At 39.8% G+C, this 18690-nt stretch overlaps 1 protein-coding gene across 1 annotated transcript; it reads left to right on the top strand.

Annotated features, from left to right (window-relative positions):
- Positions 1-9294: 9294 nt before the first annotated feature.
- Positions 9295-16161, top strand: LOC110953909 (solute carrier family 26 member 9). Its single transcript, XM_022198122.2, has 20 exons — positions 9295-9614; positions 9833-9972; positions 10098-10208; positions 10356-10531; positions 10634-10798; positions 10890-11042; positions 11186-11268; positions 11377-11524; positions 11601-11714; positions 12119-12196; positions 12305-12400; positions 12494-12600; positions 12685-12754; positions 12834-12926; positions 13014-13154; positions 13283-13534; positions 14498-14552; positions 14906-15042; positions 15833-15892; positions 15995-16161. The coding sequence occupies exons 1-20, from the start codon at positions 9490-9492 to the stop codon at positions 16004-16006; spliced, it is 2316 nt and encodes a 771-aa protein (XP_022053814.1). The 5' UTR covers positions 9295-9489; the 3' UTR covers positions 16007-16161.
- Positions 16162-18690: the final 2529 nt, after the last annotated feature.

Genomic DNA, 18690 nt, shown 5'->3' with positions numbered 1-18690 from the left:
TGGAGTCGCAAACATTATTAAGTTGATGCAGTTATCAACATAATTATGTCAATACAACTCATCAACATAATGCTTGCAACTTAAAAGGTCAATCTAAATCAATAAATTTGATATTTGTTCTTGCAAATATGCATTTAATTGATTTGTGAGAATAGGTACCCTAAATTAGTGAATAGGCAAGCGTCCACAGGCTCCTTGACAGATGGTAGATGTAGCATTCAAAGGTGATAAAGTTTGACCTAAAAAAATATTTGGATTTAATACTTTATGTATTTGTGGAAAAACAGCCTAAAGTTCACCCCTGTGATAAAAATAATTTCAATTCCCCACAAACACTCTCAACAGGCTCCCAGGATTGTACACTACCTGTTTACCTGGCACTGTAGGTTCATAGGACGGGGTTAGGGATTAATTATGGGTTCATTAAAAGAGGCATAATGTTCTACAGCAGGAACTGTACGATCTAGTTTGTACAGAACAGCCTACATAAGCAATACAACTCTGCATACACACTTATCAGGCTGTCCAGCTGTCTGGCTCAAGCAAGCCTGTAGGCACAGATAAACTGCTTCAAGGGCAGAAAGCAATTTAGGTTGAAAACAGCACTTGAGGTCTCTCAGCAGTACTTTTGTCCAGTCCTCAGTCCGATCGCAGGTGTTCATCCTTTTCACAGATGTTTAGCTGTTACACACTCATTACTGGTTTATGGAATCGTAAAACTCCTGACAGGTGCACTGCAGAGTGAATGCATTTCACAATCTTTGGGTGGTCTCAGGGTTTTCTGTGTCTGCAGTCCAGACCTATTACCTGTGGTTCAGAGCTATGGTGCCATTGTATCGTTTTATAAATGCAGATGACTTACTCCCTCCATCTCTGGTGTACACCGTCTTGGTGGAGAAAAGATGGATTTGACCAAGTTTTCCATAGAGAAGATGGCTTGAACAGTATCTGTGTGAAACATAGAATAAACAGCATTCATTTATGTAATCAAATTTATGTCATGTTTTTTCTCTTATCAGTAACTTAAAGCAAAACAAACTGATGTAGATACACCGACTATTAAACAAGGACAAGGGACCCCTCTATTTAACTTAATTTCTCATGCACCGCCAGTTATAACTGGATCACAGTCAACTGTGTCCTGCAGGCTGGAAACATTACGCAAGAATTGTTTAAATCCCAGCTATTGTTCCAGTGCAGGGCTGCCCTTCCTGTACTGACCTCTGTGTCTGAGTGAGTTTGCCAAGGTTTTCCACAAGACACACACTGACAAGAACAACTATTCTGCTCTGCTTTCCTTGCTTTGGTTGGGTCGTTCCTCAAGATGGAAAGTTGTAGATGGGCAGTGTATTAAAACAGTCTCTTGTGCATGTTATCATTAAAAGTCCAGCACCTGTTGCTCACCTCTGCTTTAGACATTACTGCTTTTTTCTTTGAGCCTCACTCCATTAGTGTGTGCTGAGTGAATGAATGAGCCTTTCTTCATTTCAGTTACACAACAGATGGCTAATTATCCCAATCTTATGAAAGGTACTCTGATCCATATTTACTGCAATCGTGCAGAAAATAAAACAATAACAACTTCTTACCACGTATAGTCCTCTGTGGAGTCATGAGGATGCTCCAGTTGCAGCTCACCCAAAAGCCAGTGTTAAAAGTAGGCACGCAGTCAGATCAAACCATACTAAAAGTAGTGCTCTGGCTATACTGTGTCCTTCTCTGTCTTTTCCAAATGCCTCACGGGAGCTCTGTGATGCCAAGTTAAGAATGTTCACAATGAAGGAATCCAGTTTTGCTTCTTATGACCTCCTCGGGGAAAATAAACACAATAGTTCAGCTGATAAGGAAGGGCATATTGCAACAGCGTGTTTGATAGTATCTGTCAAAGCGACTGTTTTGAATGTCTTCTGAGCACAACTTCAAATCATTATGAAAAATGGGACTGTTTCAGGGGATTTCTGTTTGTTTTGTACCGAATACAAAATACACTAACGCAGCCGATGGTTTTCTCAAAGGTTCATCTTCAGTGGGTGGAGATAATCTCAGGACTGATTATAGAAAACCAGAAAATTCATGGATTGTAATTGCTTTGTGCCCTGGGATTTAAATCAAAGCTCATTAACTGGGCTGCAGGTTTGGGTGACCTTGTTTCATGTTCAGGGAACATCATGCAGCTATAATCATCAGTCACAGAAGTCAGAATGTCACAGAAGAGACCAAAATTAGGCTGTTGACTCCTTGAACTCTTCAGTAATGTTGCGTGAAGTTCTTTTCACATGTCAGTCTGGTATTTTGAAAATAAATGCTGCCCTCTATTGAGAACCCAGATGCCCTGCATGTACATGTGTGCCGGGTGTAAAACTTAACAGTCAAATTTGCTACTGACTCCTGAGAATGCACGAAATAAATACATAAAGAGATCTATGAGCCGAGCTGATTTTTGTACAGGATGCACGAACTGGAAGAATCTACTCAAATATCAGAAAACGCTATAAAATTTTAGGGTTCAGAGATGCATGTTTCGCACCTAACCAATAAAGCTGTTTTGTGTGTTGTGTCTATCTCTGTCTGTCTGTTTTCTTTCTATATTTACTTGTGTGTGTGTGTGTGTGTGTGTGTGTGTGTGTGTGTGTGTGTGTGTGTGTGTGTGTGTGTGTGTGTGTGTGTGTGTGTGTGTGTGTGTGTGTGTGTGTGTGTGTGTGTGTGTGTGTGTGTGTGTGTGTGTGTGTTTCTATTTAGATCCTTTGGGAATGGGAGTGGGATTTCCTGCAACACATCTACGCCCATGGAATGTACTTTTTCAACTGTCTTTGTTGTGCTTGTCTGGTGAAGCGCGCACACACACACACACACACACACACTCGCACACACACACATGCATGCACACACACTTTTTCCTTCCTTACTTCTAGCTAGTTAGCAATGACAGGGGAAGACATATTTCATCTGTTTGACCCCATGGTCAAACGAGGACTGAAGCAGAAAATGAAACAGACAGAAGATGGAGACAATAAAGTCTACATCTCACAAAGCCTCGAATTTGTCAGCCACGTCATTTCACGTGCACCCCCTGCCACACAGCCACATGTCTCTCTATCTGCCAGATTAATTCAGTTATAAATACTAAAAAGCAACAAATAACTTGAATTCAGAATACAGAGACAGAATTAGTAGCTTTGCCTTCAAATTTGGAACAACTGTGATGAAATATTGTCTCCGTCAATCAAAAACTGCTCTTAAAATGTTGTCATGCACATCCAACTAGTTATGCTGAATTACATATCATACTATTAATAAAATAACATTTTCACCCAAAGGTATAAAAATATATATTCATATTTCTAAACCGTAGAATCAACCTGAAAATCTGCAAGTTGGTTGCAATATTCTGATGAATTATGAGTAACTCACCGCCGGTGTGCTCTTGTAAGATTCTTCAGTTCAATGACTTCAACTCTCTTTTTTGTTTGTTTCCTGCTCTCTTCTTCCAGCCCTCTTTCATATGTCTAAAGATGATTTCTCAGTCAGGGTTGTCTGTGTGAGATGTGGGGAGTGTTACTGGACACAGCTTCCTGTATCTTTCTGATTGGTCATGAACAGAGTGCCCGAGGGCAGCGCTGACACACAGCAGTGTATGTGAGCGTTGGAACACGGCATCAGAATATACGCAACAGCTTTCAGTTCACAGCTTTCGTTTCACACATACAAATGTATTTTGTGGTTTTCTTCTGTGACAAACAACACTGTCTGAATCACATCCGCAGACAGCGAGGGGAACGCTTTGAAGCTCAGCTTTGGGGCACAGATTTCAATTCTCTACATAATGCATTCTTATGCTTCATTTATAGTCAGACTGCAAATATTGCTCCAAGTAAACAATAATATTCTTTCCTGAGGGAATCTCACTTCAAGCCTGCCCCATCCAGTCAAGGTCTTATTTTAATGCGTCTCTTCCGTAGAATTATAACTATTGCCGCCTTTATTCCCAACAAGCTGGCAGTTATGAATTAAAGTGTCTATGTCGTAAGGGGATTTTTTTTGAAAGTCTTTGCCTGACAACATTAACACACACCATTTTTGTTTAGAGGTTTGCAACTCATAAAAAAAGCATCAAAAAAGTTCCCACCAAACACTCAATGGCCTTCATTTAGTCCAAATGTACCTCGTGCACAGCGCTGTGCAAAACTTTTCCATGCTTTAGATTTGTATTCATGATGCACCACACTCAAGGAGGCATCTGATCAATTCCAAAATTGATTCTGCAGCATTAAAACAGCCCAGAAATACAACCATAACAAACCGTTTTCTGTAAGAAGAACAAGGAGTCCATTGCAACAGATGGTCTGGCCTGTGAGTCAAGATCCAACCTGCCTGTCAAGTACCTTAAAAAATAACATGTGAGCAAGTGTACCTATAGGAGAAGTGATGATGTTTAAAAAGCAAAGGGTTTTCACATCCGATATTGATTTTATTTAGTTTTTCTCTATTTACCTCACTTTGTATGAAGATAAATAAAAAATAAAAAAGGCATAATTTTGTTCGCATCCAAATGTTACTTTTAGTGTGTTCAACTTCAACACAATACTGCATAGGCATAGTTTTCAGAGGGGATACAGCCCTGTCAGTAGTCAGAACCACTATGTTACTTATAGATGCAAAAATGCCTTTGACAGTGACAGGTTTATTTTCTTGAGTGCATTGAACACAGATATGTGTGATATGTTCAGAATTTACAGAAAGTTATGAAAATGAGCAGAAAACTTGATGAAATACATAACGGCTTTCAAAATCCAGGGGGCTATAAATGAAACAGCATTAATTGCTCATTCTCTGATGTGAAAAAAGATAATTACAAAAATAGGGCAATGAAGTAATTCATTCCTGTGTGTATGCTGACTCGACAGGGATAATAATAAGTGAGAAAAACCGGAAGGACAAATGCTTAAAAACAGAGACGCTCCTATATTTTGAAACATTTATGGTGCCTGAATTTTATGCTTTCATTAACATTAATAAAGTTATTTCCACTATAAAATGATGTAGAGAAGGGACACATTTCGGCATTAAAATTCACCAGAGAGAAGGAAATAAAACGTTTGATGCTCAAAATGTCCTGAGGAAGGACCTCAAATGTGTCCTCCAGTGATCAAACTAAATCCACACCCATGCAGTGCTGTAAATGTAATTCAACTTACTGTACCTGCAGAGAGGAGCTGTGAAATGTCTGTTCCTCTTGGCTCCACTAGGGGCAGCATGTCGGTGAGTTGGGGCTTTGCTCTGTACGAAGATATTTAAAGAAAAAATGATAGATAACTTTGTGGTTTTAAATGGCTAAAAATACACCCAAAAGATTCGTTTTCTCCAAATCGCAGCGTCAAGTCTTTTCTACGTCTGTGTTTTGTAACTGTGTGATTCTTACAGACCATTAAAACCGAAGAAAAGTCGTCTTTAAAGGAGTGTTTTGGTCGGCTGCTGAAGACCGTAATCCGCCGTGGTTGTGTTTCTCGCTCACAGCTTGTTATCTTTGCGGCGTCTGTCAGATAAACACTTATTTTGATGCTACTTGTTAGCAGCGAGAGCTAGTGTTAGCTAGACATTTAAACTGTGTCAGCGCTGTTTAAGAGACGTAAATTGCGCACAAGTTGATATTATTGAGCTATTTCGAGAGCTAGTCTTGCTAACAGTGATATTTGTCGTTTTACTCCAGGCTGCTCGTCTGAAGGGGATTTCATTTGGCCGTTTTAGTTTCGCTTAGGATATTACGTAATGTGGCGGTAAGCTGTTGATGTAGCTTCACATCTATTGACAGAAATACGCGTTTATCTCACTAGACCGTCTCTAACGTTAGTAGCTGTGTTTACAATGGGAAGCAGCAGGATATACGTTAGCATAGGATATGCTACCTTTGGTGCTCTGGTTGGACTTTCGGCTTTCTTGGTCTGGAACATCGCTTATAAACAGCCATGGACGGCGGCCATGGGAGGCCTGTCAGGTATATTAACACAAACCTACATTTATTGCAATTTTCAAACTTAATTTCTCTTTTTCACGTGATATTGGATCGGTTGTTTCAGACTTCCTAATCCTAATGCAGGCCTGCTTCGGTAACCTCCATAACCACATCATAAAAATGCTGTATGTTGTGCTCCCTCTTTCCCTATTTATTGTCATTCAGGTACTGAAATTTTCCAAAGCGGTTTTATTATTTGTTTGAATGGAGTTTTGATACATGTGAACTGGATTAACACTTCTCTGGGTCACACGTATGCACATAACCAGATTTGTAGCTCTTACAGCATCACTGTTTTGCTTATACTTTTACCTAGATAATGCTACTCTCAGTGAATTTTACATACCAGTTAGACCTTCATGGTGGGTTTTCATGCTGATAAAGGAAAAAAAACACATCAGTTTGGAAAAACTGACTGCTCACTTGCTTCCTTATATACCCCACCTATTGACAGGTGCCATTGTAAAGACGTAATCAGTGTTATTAAGGTCATCAGTCTGTGGCTTTAATTTTGTAGCGGATGGATGTTTATTTGGAGTTAATCTGTTAATATTATACTACAATAGTAACATTTTTGTTTTCAGGTTTCTGGCGTTGTTTAGGGGAAACTTGAGAGTTTGGAAATTCTAAAATATTGTCAGTAGTCTCTGATGTTTTATAGGTGAATGATAGAACTAATTGGTAGTTGCAGCTCTACATGTATTGGACTTCTGAATGGGAAAGTGCAGCTACTTGGATGTACTCTCAAGGCTGTGTACGACTTTTTAAAAATACACTCAATTAAAATGTCTGTGTTTTTCTCTTGACAGGAGTTTTAGCCCTCTGGGCTCTTGTGACACACATCATGTACCTGCAGGACTACTGGCGCACCTGGCTCAAAGGTCTCAAGTTCTTCATCGCTGTTGGAGTCCTCTTCTCAGTTCTGGCTGTGGCTGCCTTCATTACCTTTCTAACTCTGGCCATCACGCAGGAGCAATGTAATGCTATCTCTGCTGTTCTTAGCTTAAAATAATTAATGTCCAGCATTGGTTTGGACTGGTTTGGATGCTTCTAATATAAATACTAATCACTTCCTTTATTCTGTCCCACAGCTATCACTGATCCAAGGAGCCTCTACCTCTCCTGTGTATGGAGCTTCCTGACCCTCAAATGGTCTTTTCTCTTGGCCTTGTACTCATACAGATACCGCCAGGAGTTTGCAGACATCAGCATCCTCAGTGATTTCTAGTCAGTACTGACTTCATAGACTGCAATGGACTTTAAGGGGTTTTAGGCGGCCAGCAGGAGCTGGTCAATGAGCTTTTGTAACAAAGAGGAGGAGAAGCAGACATGGCTAGATTAAACAGTCATCTGACTTTAACCACATGGAGCTGCACTTGTTGCACTTGCTTAACAAGCTCATTATTTGTCTTGTAACCTGTTCTCCTACTTTAAAAGACCTACATATTATAGTTGTGCAAAAAGTCATGAATCAAAACCTCTGAAGACTGGAACTGCTTTTAAAGGAGTTGCTGAAGGCCCTTTGTGAAGAGATAAGCAGATGGTGGTTTTTCAGACAGATTTCATCTTCAAACAGTATGTGAAAGGAAATCCCCACTATAACAGGACTTTAATCCAGTGATTAGTTGTTCAAATGAAAGTGAAAATCCTTCAAACCAAAACCAAAACTTTCTACCTGAATCCATTTTCATAGCAGGTTGACAGTGTTTGTTGGGAGTGCTTGTATGCTTGCATCTAAATGAGCTTTTTAATAGTTGGAGAGCCAAACTGCACAATACTCACATCTCCAGATTGGCATTGCTGCAATATCCCCTAACGGCTTTTAGCCCCCATCATCATCAGTTTGGCAATTTAAAAACAGTTTTTTCAGAATAGTCACTCATGTGAATAGCTGCACTCTAAGCATTCTTTTGAGAGATGTTAATGCACTCAGATAAAATCCTTCATACTGTTTTCTTCACAAAAAGTGACGAGAAAGTGTTTGACTTGTCTGCCATGCCTGAAGAAAAAAACATTCATTTGGAATTTATGCTTTGCATCTTTTGTTCCACCAGAGGGAGACTTGCTTTCCCTATCAATAGTCCATTTGAATATTACATTCCCCTTTTGGAGAAAACACAAATGTATTTAATAAATATTTGCACTTTAGTCTATGATGTTGATGCCATTGTTTTGCACAGATTCTGATGCAATGGAACAAAATCATGTTTTACCCATTTCTGTCTCACCCTTTATAATGTTATGGTACACTGTTTATATGCATTTTTTCCCACAAAGTTGAATTTTGTCAGTCAAGCTAAACTAGGCTTTGTAATTGGTTTAGTTCCTGCTGTAGCTTACGTCTGTCCTTTGCCATAAAATGTAAAATTGTATTTTTGTTGACGAGTGAATGAATGTGTGGATGCTCCATGTATCTAGAAACTGAACCATTAAAGATGCATTCATTATCTCTTTGCGCTAAGGGGTTTTCCTGTAAGTCTACATGCACTAAGGTTTGTCATCCTAAGCTCCACCCAGAAGGTGTAGAGACTCTTTAGAAAGCTTGATAAGAAATCAAACAAGTGGGCAGCGTACACATCTGAGCCCAATCCGTGCAGGTGTTGTGCCTCAACTGTTAGGTACGGTACCATCTTTTTTTACTTTTGACTTAATATTTGTCTAACTTTAAGACTGAGTCAGTGCCTCTGAACAGTACTGGCACTGGAAGGGATGTGTTGACTTCTTGCAACTTGATTTAGATTATTTCATCAGTAACCTTGGAAAATGCATGCATCAACTGGTAGGAATAGAATTTTAATTCACATGTGGAACAGATGCTTTAATGTTGACAGTGAAAAATACTTTCAACTCAATATTTTTTTAATCTATTGCAGTTTCTTGTACTTTAGTTCTTTTAGATTAATTTGCTAAGAGTTAATTAAATTGCAACAGTGTGGCAGCTGTTTGACCACCTGTTCATTCCAAACACAACAATAGCAACGTTTTGATTGCTGTTCTATTGCTATTGTTACACTGGAGACATTACATGGAAAGTAATCGTTTCATTTTTGTGCTGCATGCTGTTTAAGATTACTTACGATAGAGTGAACGTGTGCATGTGCTTTTGTTTACTTGGTGTTGATTAAATATATTAGCAGTCCCCAGACCTGTTAGCTGCTCCTTCATCTTTCAAGGTTAGATAAGAACCTTGCACTTCAGGTTTGCCCCTTAGATGTAAAACAGAATAAGAACAAACCTATAAATGCCTTTGTTTCCATAACTGTATCAAAATGCTCAAGTCAGTTAATTTTCAAATTTTGTTTCAATGTGAAAAATCAAATGTGCAATGAAGTTTGTTGCTAAGTTTACATGATATTGATTGGAAATATGAAACAGTACATAACGGGATGTGTTTTATTTATTTTTTAGTTCTTCAAATTGCACCTTGAGTATTGAGGTGAATTTTCAGTGGTTTTAATATGTTTTAATATGTTGTAGCCATGCACCAGGAACGCCCACGTTATGTGATTAACAGGCCGGCATACAATCTCCCAGAGTTTGACAGTGAGTTTGACAAGAAGAGTCGGCAGTTCCCTGTTGGAGAAAAAGTAAAGAAGCTCTTCAGGTACAGAAGTGAAATCGAGCCACACAGTCAGCATGAACAACACGTCTTCCTGTCGTACAAACTCTACCTCTGACAAGCTTTCTGCTGTGATCAGTACGGTGCAGAGAGCTGCAGCTACGACTCAATTCAAAGTTTAGATTTGTTTTGTGAACTTTGTACAAAGAAACACGTAGAAACCTGGAGCTCTTCAAAGATTTCCTCTTGTTTGTTTCTGTCAGATGCTCTGTGCCAAGGCTGAAGGGCTTGTTATTCAGACATCTGCCTGTACTGCGTTGGCTTCCCAAATACAAAGTGAAAGAAAACCTGCTGTGTGATGTCATCAGCGGGGTCAGCGCCGGTACCATCCAGGTTCCCCAAGGTCAGTCAATCCTCTCCACTCCGATGCGTCTGTATAACCTCTGACTAATACTAGTTGCTGCACTGTATAACATAGTTTTGTATTATTTTTTTCATGATTTAGTTGACAGCTTCTGTTCTTTCCAGGCATGGCATTTGCCCTCTTGGCAAACCTCCCTCCTGTCAATGGTCTCTATTCTTCTTTCTTCCCTCTCATCCCATATTTCTTCATGGGCACTGCTCACCAGATGGTCCCAGGTAAATCAGAGTGATTTATCTGCAGCAATTTTGTATGATGACAATGATAAGTTGCCAATGCTGCGCAGGGCTGCACTCCGCCTTGACTTTGCCCACTTTGCAGTATAGCAAGGAAAATAGATGTGACACACTGCTTTCTATGTCCAGGTACTTTTGCTGTCCTCAGCATAATGGTGGGGATCGTATGTCTTCAGCTGGCCCCGGAGTCGGACTTCAGTCACTTCAATGCCACTGTTAATGCTACAATAGTGGACACAGACAGGATGAATGAGGCTCGCCTGGCCATATCTGGAACTCTGGCCTGCCTCACTGCAATCATACAGGTATTTGTACCACAAAAAGCTCAGGCTTTAAAAGTGAAACTTGAAAGCAATGTGAGGTACAGTTTAAAGGTGACACATTGAAAATGATTTATGTCTGTGCAGATTGGTCTTGGCTTCATGCAGTTTGGGTTTGTAGCCATCTATCTGTCAGAGTCCTTTGTCAGAGGCTTCATGACTGCTGCTGGGTTGCAGATCCTCATCTCAGTGCTTAAGTACATCTTCGGCATCAGCGTGCCACCTTATAGCGGCCCACTGGCTGTCATATATGTAAGTGACTCATTGTAATTGAAGAAAAACATCAAGATATTTTGATAAAATGATTTGTGCATAAGATATGTCTTTTGATCTTTTAACACAGACTCTGATAGATATTGTACGCGGCCTTCCTAAAACCAACATAGCCTCCTTAGTGTTTGCTCTGGTCAGCAGTGGAGTTCTGATTGTAGTGAAGGAGCTGAGTGCCCGATATCGCCACAAGCTTCCCTTCCCCATTCCTATGGAGATCATCATCGTAAGTAGTTGGTTTGTCACCTCTCTATGGCCAAAAATCTCACTTTGACGGAGATGTATTCACTTTTTGTAGGTTGTACATGTGAGCTAATGGACAGTGTAGGTTTGATAGTGGTGTCTGATTTCTATTCCATTTTTTCACAGGTGGTGGTGGCCACAGCCATCTCAGGCCCTCTGCATCTTCCTGAGATCTATCACATGGACATAGTGGGAGAAATCCCTTTAGGGTAAAGCATGAATATTCAGAATGAATGGGTGCTACAGTCATTGAAGTCACTAATCCAATCCATTTTTTACTATTTATTTTAGATTTGTTGCTTGTCTCTGTTTTCCAGATTTCCAGCACCAATCCTTCCAACTGTGAGTCAGTGGGACGACATGTTGAGTACAGCCTTCTCTTTGGCGATAGTGGGGTATGTCATCAACTTAGCTATGGGCAGGACACTGGCAGCCAAGCATGGCTATGATGTGGATCCCAACCAGGTAGAAAAACTGTTGTACACATTTAACGTGTCTATTTTACTTCCTTTGTCAATACTGAATGCATGTTCTCGTGTAGGAAATGTTGGCTCTGGGCTGCAGCAATTTCCTCGGGTCCTTCTTTAAGATCCATGTGATCTGCTGTGCTCTGTCTGTGACGCTGGCTGTCGACAGTGCTGGAGGAACATCACAGGTGGGCGCTGTAGCAAGGTTTTTCATGGATATAGGACTTTTTGGTGTCCTCCCAAAGAGGTTTTAGATACTCTCAAAATAGGTTTAGGCTAGCACTGAAAGAAAATCACCAGTGCTAAAATGATATGAATTGAGAATAAATCTATATTTTTAACCAGGCTTAGTTTAGGGAAGTTTCATTTGCTCAAATATTGTAGACATTTTTGTTTATCAAATGGTCAGAAATAATTAGAAAATGCGTTGATTTCTGTATCGTCAATCCACAAAAGCCTATTCTGAGCCAGTATAACCCTGTGTGGTTACTTTAACTGCCATTTTCTTTAAATTTCATGAAGAAAAGCAGCTTAGACTGTGAGAAAACAACTGAAACCACTAACTACCTCCTCTGTTGCTACCCTCATGTAGTTTTCCAGTCTATGTGTGATGCTGGTTGTAATGGTCACCATGCTCGCATTGGGAGCCTACCTGAAACCGCTTCCAAAAGTAGGTACATTTAACAATATGATATCAAAAATTCTGCAAAACATTTAAACAGAGGTGAGTGTAAAATCGAGGCATGATTAATAACCCATGTTGTCCTTGTGTCCCAAGTCAGTGCTGGGAGCTTTGATTGCAGTCAACCTGAAGAACACACTCCTGCAGCTCTCTGATCCCTACTACTTATGGAAGAAGAGCAAACTGGACTGTGTAAGTCAAAGGTTTAGATGCAATATTGAAGCACACTGCAATGTGTTTTTTTCCCCATGTTTTCTTCTTATTCTATTGTTCCTTCTCTTCTAGTGTGTGTGGGTTGTGTCATTCTTGGCCACGTTCTTTCTTAGCTTGCCTTATGGAGTTGCTATCGGAGTGGGCTTTTCCATCCTAGTAGTGATATTCAAGACGCAGTTGTGAGTACACTGTGCGCAATATGTGGCATTTTTGGATCAAGATTTGAAAGTGTGTTACTCATTTTAACAATGTGTTCCTTGTAGTCGTAATGGTTCAGCAATGGTCCAAGTAATAGATACAGACATCTACAAAAACCCAAAGGTGTACAGTAAGGTATGATGAGCACATGTCTCGGTGTGTTTTTTCTTTAATAAGGGGAATTTCATCTATTTTTTTTGTAATAACTCCACAGGTCATTTCTATAACAGGCGTGAAAATAGTGAACTATTGCTCACCACTCTATTTTGCAAATGCTGAAATATTTCGCCAGAGGATCATCAGAAAGGTACGCTGAAAGAATTCGCACTCCTGGCAAGGTTAACCAGGTTTTCATGTGGAATTTTGATGTTTACATAGACTTGTTTGTGGTTAGACTGGGCTGGACCCTGCCAAGATTATCCTGGCCAGGCGGAAGTTTTTAGAAAAAGAGCAGAAGGACAAAGCGAAAGGGGAGAAGAAGGGCAAAGAGACAAGAAGGAGGAAACTCAGCTGTTTGGTTACCATGAAGTCTCAGGTGGGATCAAGTACATATGACGTTTAGCGCGTGGGTCATTCTACTGTCGATATTTCTCATTCAGTTAAGGGTGATATACTGAAAACACAACCTGTGACTCTTTCTGTATGCATTTTCTCCTAATCTAGACCATATCTCAGCTTGAGCTGCAAAATGACTTCGATATGAACAACGGCAGTGCCAACAAAACTGAGCCTCCCACGAGCTATGTCAACTTCCACTGCAGTGACATTGAGCTGGGGGAGCAGTCGCCTGAACCAGAGCCACCAAGTCCCACTGCTGTCAGCCTGGAGATGCAGCCTATGCCCTTCCACACCCTCATCCTCGACTTGGCAGGGGTTTGCTTCATAGACTTGATGGGCATTAAAGTATTGATAAAGGTCATTAACTTTTTTTTTTGACTAGATTAAGGCTTAAACGCTAGTAGTTCTTCACTGAATGTTTTTAGGTTCTGTATTGTACACTTTGTACCCATAAAAGATTCATTTTATATCTGTCACTTAAAGGCACAAACAAACTCTTAATTTGGGTTCTTTGTGAGCATGAAAACATTATTTTAGATTTAAAAGAAAATCTTTTTTATTTTATTTACTAATAATAGAAGAAAAAGCAGAAGAAAAGTTGAAGATTTCCAATTTTCCACTGAGAGTTTAAGAAACAAAGAGACTGAAACACTATTATTTGATAATGTCAATAGTATCTTCGTTATCTTCATTCACACAATTGAAATGTATAAAACATTCGGTATTATCCATTTAACAATGACAGTATATTAGTAATATAAAATGAAATGTAGATATCATAACATGTAGCAACATTTAGCAGCTAGAATTAGACTACCATAAGTGAAACTATTATGTCATAAATTTCTGTGCTCTACCATATGCTGCTTGGTTACCAAGCAAATTTATTTAAATTTCAGTACCATTGCAGAGAAGCTGACGTTTTAAGTGGACAGTTAATGTTAGTTGGAAGAGGTTTACTGACACTGGTTCATAGCAGTGAAACTGACATCTTGCAGCTGACACAAGCATAATCAAAGTATAATTCAATAATATTACCTTTCTAGAGTTGACATTTTCATGGAAAAGAAACGGAGAAAGATAAAGTGCAAAAGAAATGTATAAGAGAAATTGACCAAAAAAAGAAAAAGAGCTACTGATCTCAATCAGATATTTTATTTGAATCATAAGCTGTTGTTTTGTGCAAATCTAATATTCAAACAGATCTGGCAAACTGCTGTGTGATCTGAGAGTTAAACCCTAGTGTGCCTTTAACAATGTGGGTTTGTAATTATCCCAAAATGCCCATGAACAGTCTTTTTTCTTTTATTTCCCACACAGATGAGCTCGAGCTACGAGACGCTGGGCATTAAACTATACCTGGCTAATGTTCAAGGTAAAATCTTAAATGACCCAAGTGCATTCACATTTGTTGGCTCTCCTGAACAGTTGGCATGGCAACATAGATGAAGTCATTCATACAGCACTGAGCACATTAGGTCTGTGAAGGACGCCGGTACAGCTGCTAGTTAGACATTACATGTGCAAACACTTTTCTTATTTTGCATGTGTCCTCCTTCTCCCAGTGAAATAAAGCAACAATCTGCGATAATTGTAATTTAATGTGCCTGAATACTTTAAATCTTCTCTTAACTTATAATATTGTCATTGTAATACCACATGAGCATTGGGTAAAATCACTACGTTTAACATGTCCTTGCGCAATATTTGTTGTCTTGCCGCCTGCAGCCCAGGTGTGTGAGGAACTGGAGGCTGGAGGAGCTTTTGATGACGGCAATATTGCCCGCAGTAATCTTTTCCTTTCTGTCCACGATGCCATTCTGTTTGCTCAGCAGACCTCTGGAGAGAGGCGAGTCTCCTCAAAGGTAGGCCCCACTGCATAAAATAGCCTTATCATACAAATCCTTTTCATAACATCACACACAAACACACGCTGTTTAAACGCGCTAAGGTTAGGGATATAGGGAGAGATTAAGAGGAGGAGGAAAACTAGATTCATTTTCTAAGTGAAAAATTCCTCCTTTTAGCGCAGCTTTTGTCACCTTATCTGGTTCAACAAGGGTAAACAGAAATGTCACACAGGGTTTTGTGACACAGTAAGCGGCACAACAAACAAAATTGGAAGTTCCACCAAGGTCACGCCGCGTGTTGTGTGCTGTGTGTGTCTGATTTAGTCTCTTTTGTTCTGCCTAATGTTTCTCATTGCTTCATGAGTGCTGGCAGCCTTTTCAGGCATCTGACAGGAAAACAGTGCCCTCAGTAGGATTTGGAACACAGTTAATATGAGCAACAAAGCAGAAAAACAGCCCACATTTAAAAGAAAGAATAAATAAAACAGGTTATGTATGTGTCACCATGTTGACACTGGGGGAAAAGGAGCTATTTAAAAAATGTTCTATACTCAAAATAATTTCAAATCTGGAGGTTTCATTTATCTAGGCATGACTTGCAAACATTTTAGGTCTCTACAGACTGTAACTAGTAGTGCAATCCTCTTGGACTTTGAAGAGCACCTCAGAATTAATGCTGAAACACAGTTAAAGCAGAGCGTATTGTTCTACCACTGTTTTTATTCTGTGTTGTGTCAGTGTTCATACCATCACCTTGTGCACACGCCTGTTTGACTTATATGTGACTTGACTTTGTTGGCTGCAGGCTGAGGAAGCAAAGCAGGGACTTGCTTTTAACATTAATGAGGAGAAGGATCTGGAACAGGTACACAGTGGTTTGTCTTCACAAGATGATACAAAATGACAGTTATTTTTTGTCATCATAAAATAAAGTATTCTCTTTCTGAGACTAATTTTACTTTTTCAGGAGATGTTTTGATTGCTGCAGTGAAGATGAGCTGAAGAAACGTACCGAAGATGCTAGCAATAATCTTGAATGTTACTGTAATTTATGAACATGTTTTGTTACCAAAATATATTCTGTGCTTGATCTTACATCTGTTATCCAAATAAAGCTTTTTGTTTTGTGGTTAAGCACAGTAGTCAGTACTTCACTCCGCTGACAGGGGGTGGTACATACCAGCGCAAGAGACCCCAACAACAGCTAAGTGCTGAGCAGCTAATGAGGGGAACTCGGAGGCTCGGTTTGCCTACCTCTGACAATAACTGTGGAGTGAACCTGCTGACTGCGCAGTCATACAGAGGTGCTCCTGTAATTAACTGAGAGTGTGCATGGCCACAGCTGTGAGGTACAACCAGCTGAACAGTCTGCCGAGGTCCCTGTGGAGGCGAGACACTGCAAAAGGGCTAAACATAAATGAGAGGAAGATTACATAGTATCAGCAGTTTCATGGCTTTGTTGTCTTCACTGTCTCTATAGTTTTCCACGAGGCAGAATTAAGCTACAGCAACCAAAATAACACTCTTAATTGATGCCAGTTGCACCAATCAAAAGTGTAAGGAAGAGAGATATGCGGGCCAACTAACTTGTGTTTGTGTAGCAGGTGCTTAAAGGCCTGTTGTGTCTAGCCTAGCAGCAGGCTGTCAGTGGTGTTGGTATGCCTGTGACGCATGAATGGATTTATGAAGCTATTAAGAAATCATCCTAAGGTATGCTGGCACACATCTGCTCCTCTGCTCCTCTTCGTCTCTGCAGCAAATTGGCACCACAAGTGATTACAAGGTTTCTATGGCCATCAGCTTTAATTTGGAGCCCTGGGAAAGTCTGTCATCACTTAATGTGTGTGAGTGTCTGCGTGTGTTTGTGTTTCATTTCATCACCTGCAGCTTATTCCTTCTCTTTCTTCTCTCCCTCATTGTGTTCCCGGCCGACCGCTTGGACTTGACTTGATTAATGTGTATTAGAGAGATATTCTGATTGAGAGAATTAGTCTGACCACCGTTTGGCACATGGTTATGAGCCATTATGTCACTCTGTCCTACATTTCAAGCTGTGTTCTAGTTGCAACTTCACTGTGCATACTGAAACACGCGTTAAGTGGGCTATTGTTATTGTAAACTGCGCCTCCTAAATGCAGTGCGCAGAAGAAACAGGAGTTTTCTACAACTACAAAAAAGAAAGTTTCTCTTAGAGCCCTTAATATATCATTAAGTCCTCCACATTTGCCATCTTTTTATATATCAGCTATGTACCAGTACAGTACGTCATTATGCACATGAAGATACAAATGGCCACTGCTGTGACAAAAAGGTTAAAATTAAGGGAATGATGAGATAATAATTTTGCAGCATTTTGTGAATATGCAATGAATAATTTTAAAATGGTCATGAGCTATTTATCAACACTCGGTGTGCGCACTACACCATGGCTTTCAGGATTAATAACTTTTATGACTTTGTTATTTTCAAAAACAACAGATGCACTCTATTTAAATCATTTGACTTTTTAGTTCTCATTGTTCCCGTTAGTATCAGTATAATAATAAAACAGATGTAGCTTCTCTGCATCTGTTAGCTCCACGGAGAGCTAGGTTTGTTAATGTTTGGCATCAACACATTTAGTCTTTTTCCTATCCTTTGAGTTAACATAAGTGAAGTTTGTGATTTTGCACCACCATGCTTTGATGGTGATTACAAAAACAGCAAACTAGCCTAATTTTGAACGTCATACATGCTGATGAGGATACAGATGAATAGAAATGCATGACAAAAATAATACGCTATCAGGGTTTCAAAGACCCAAAATTTCACAAGTCATGTTTCATTAAAAGGGGCCAAGTTCCCCGTGGCTCCCCTGTAGTGTGCACTTTGTCAACATCGGAAAGATACAGATCATAACGAAGTGACGATAAGAAAACTACATAAAAAGTAGGAGGAACATTTGTGTTTATATTTTGGAACAAACAGATGTCTAGGGAATACAGCATTACAATGAGCATACAACATATTGCAATTTTACCCCATTCTTCTTTGTAAAACTGTCACTGGGATTGGGAGTGAACAACCCTTTTCAAGTTCAGCCACAAATTATCGATTGAACTGGCTTTGACTCAGTCCCTCCGAAATATTTACCTTGTTGTCTTAAACAGTTTCTGCATAGCTTTGGCTGTGTGCTTTTCATCATTGTCTTTCTGGAAAACAAATGTTCTCCCAAATTGCAGTTGTCTTGTAGACTGCATCAGGTTGTCCTGACGACATTCATTGTAACCTCTACCTTTACAAGCTTTCCAGGACCTGCTGCTGAGAAACATCCCTTAATCATGTTGCTGCCACCATCATGCTTCATGGCGGGGAAGGCATGTTTTGATAATGCGCAGTGCCTAATCTGAAAAATGTTCGTTCTTCTTTCAATTGGCCTCAGGGTCACTCACAGGCCTTCTGATGAACTCTAATTGAGATTAATATGAGCTTTCAACATTAGCATTCTCTCCTCACTCTACCTTAAAGCTTTGGATGTCGTACAGTCTCCCATCTCAGCCATTAAAGCTCGTAGCTCCTTCAGATTAGTCATAGGTGTCTTGGTGGCCTTCTTCACTACTCTCTTTTTTGCATGGTCACTCTGTTCTTGATGACCTGCTCTAATCAGATTTACTCATGTAAAGA

This window comes from Acanthochromis polyacanthus, chromosome 6, assembly GCF_021347895.1.
Source record: "Acanthochromis polyacanthus isolate Apoly-LR-REF ecotype Palm Island chromosome 6, KAUST_Apoly_ChrSc, whole genome shotgun sequence".
NCBI classification, from domain to species: domain Eukaryota; kingdom Metazoa; phylum Chordata; class Actinopteri; family Pomacentridae; genus Acanthochromis; species Acanthochromis polyacanthus.
This window is presented reverse-complemented; position numbering and strand designations above follow the sequence as displayed.

Bases quoted from the DNA above. Each gene is read 5' to 3' on its own strand.
- LOC110953909 (XM_022198122.2), top strand. From the start codon at position 9,490: ATGCACCAGGAACGCCCACGTTATGTGATTAACAGGCCGGCATACAAT. The intron at 11,043-11,185 runs GTAAGTAGTTGG...ATTTTTTCACAG, and splicing joins TTCCTATGGAGATCATCATC to GTGGTGGTGGCCACAGCCAT. The intron at 14,553-14,905 runs GTAAAATCTTAA...TGCCGCCTGCAG, and splicing joins ATACCTGGCTAATGTTCAAG to CCCAGGTGTGTGAGGAACTG.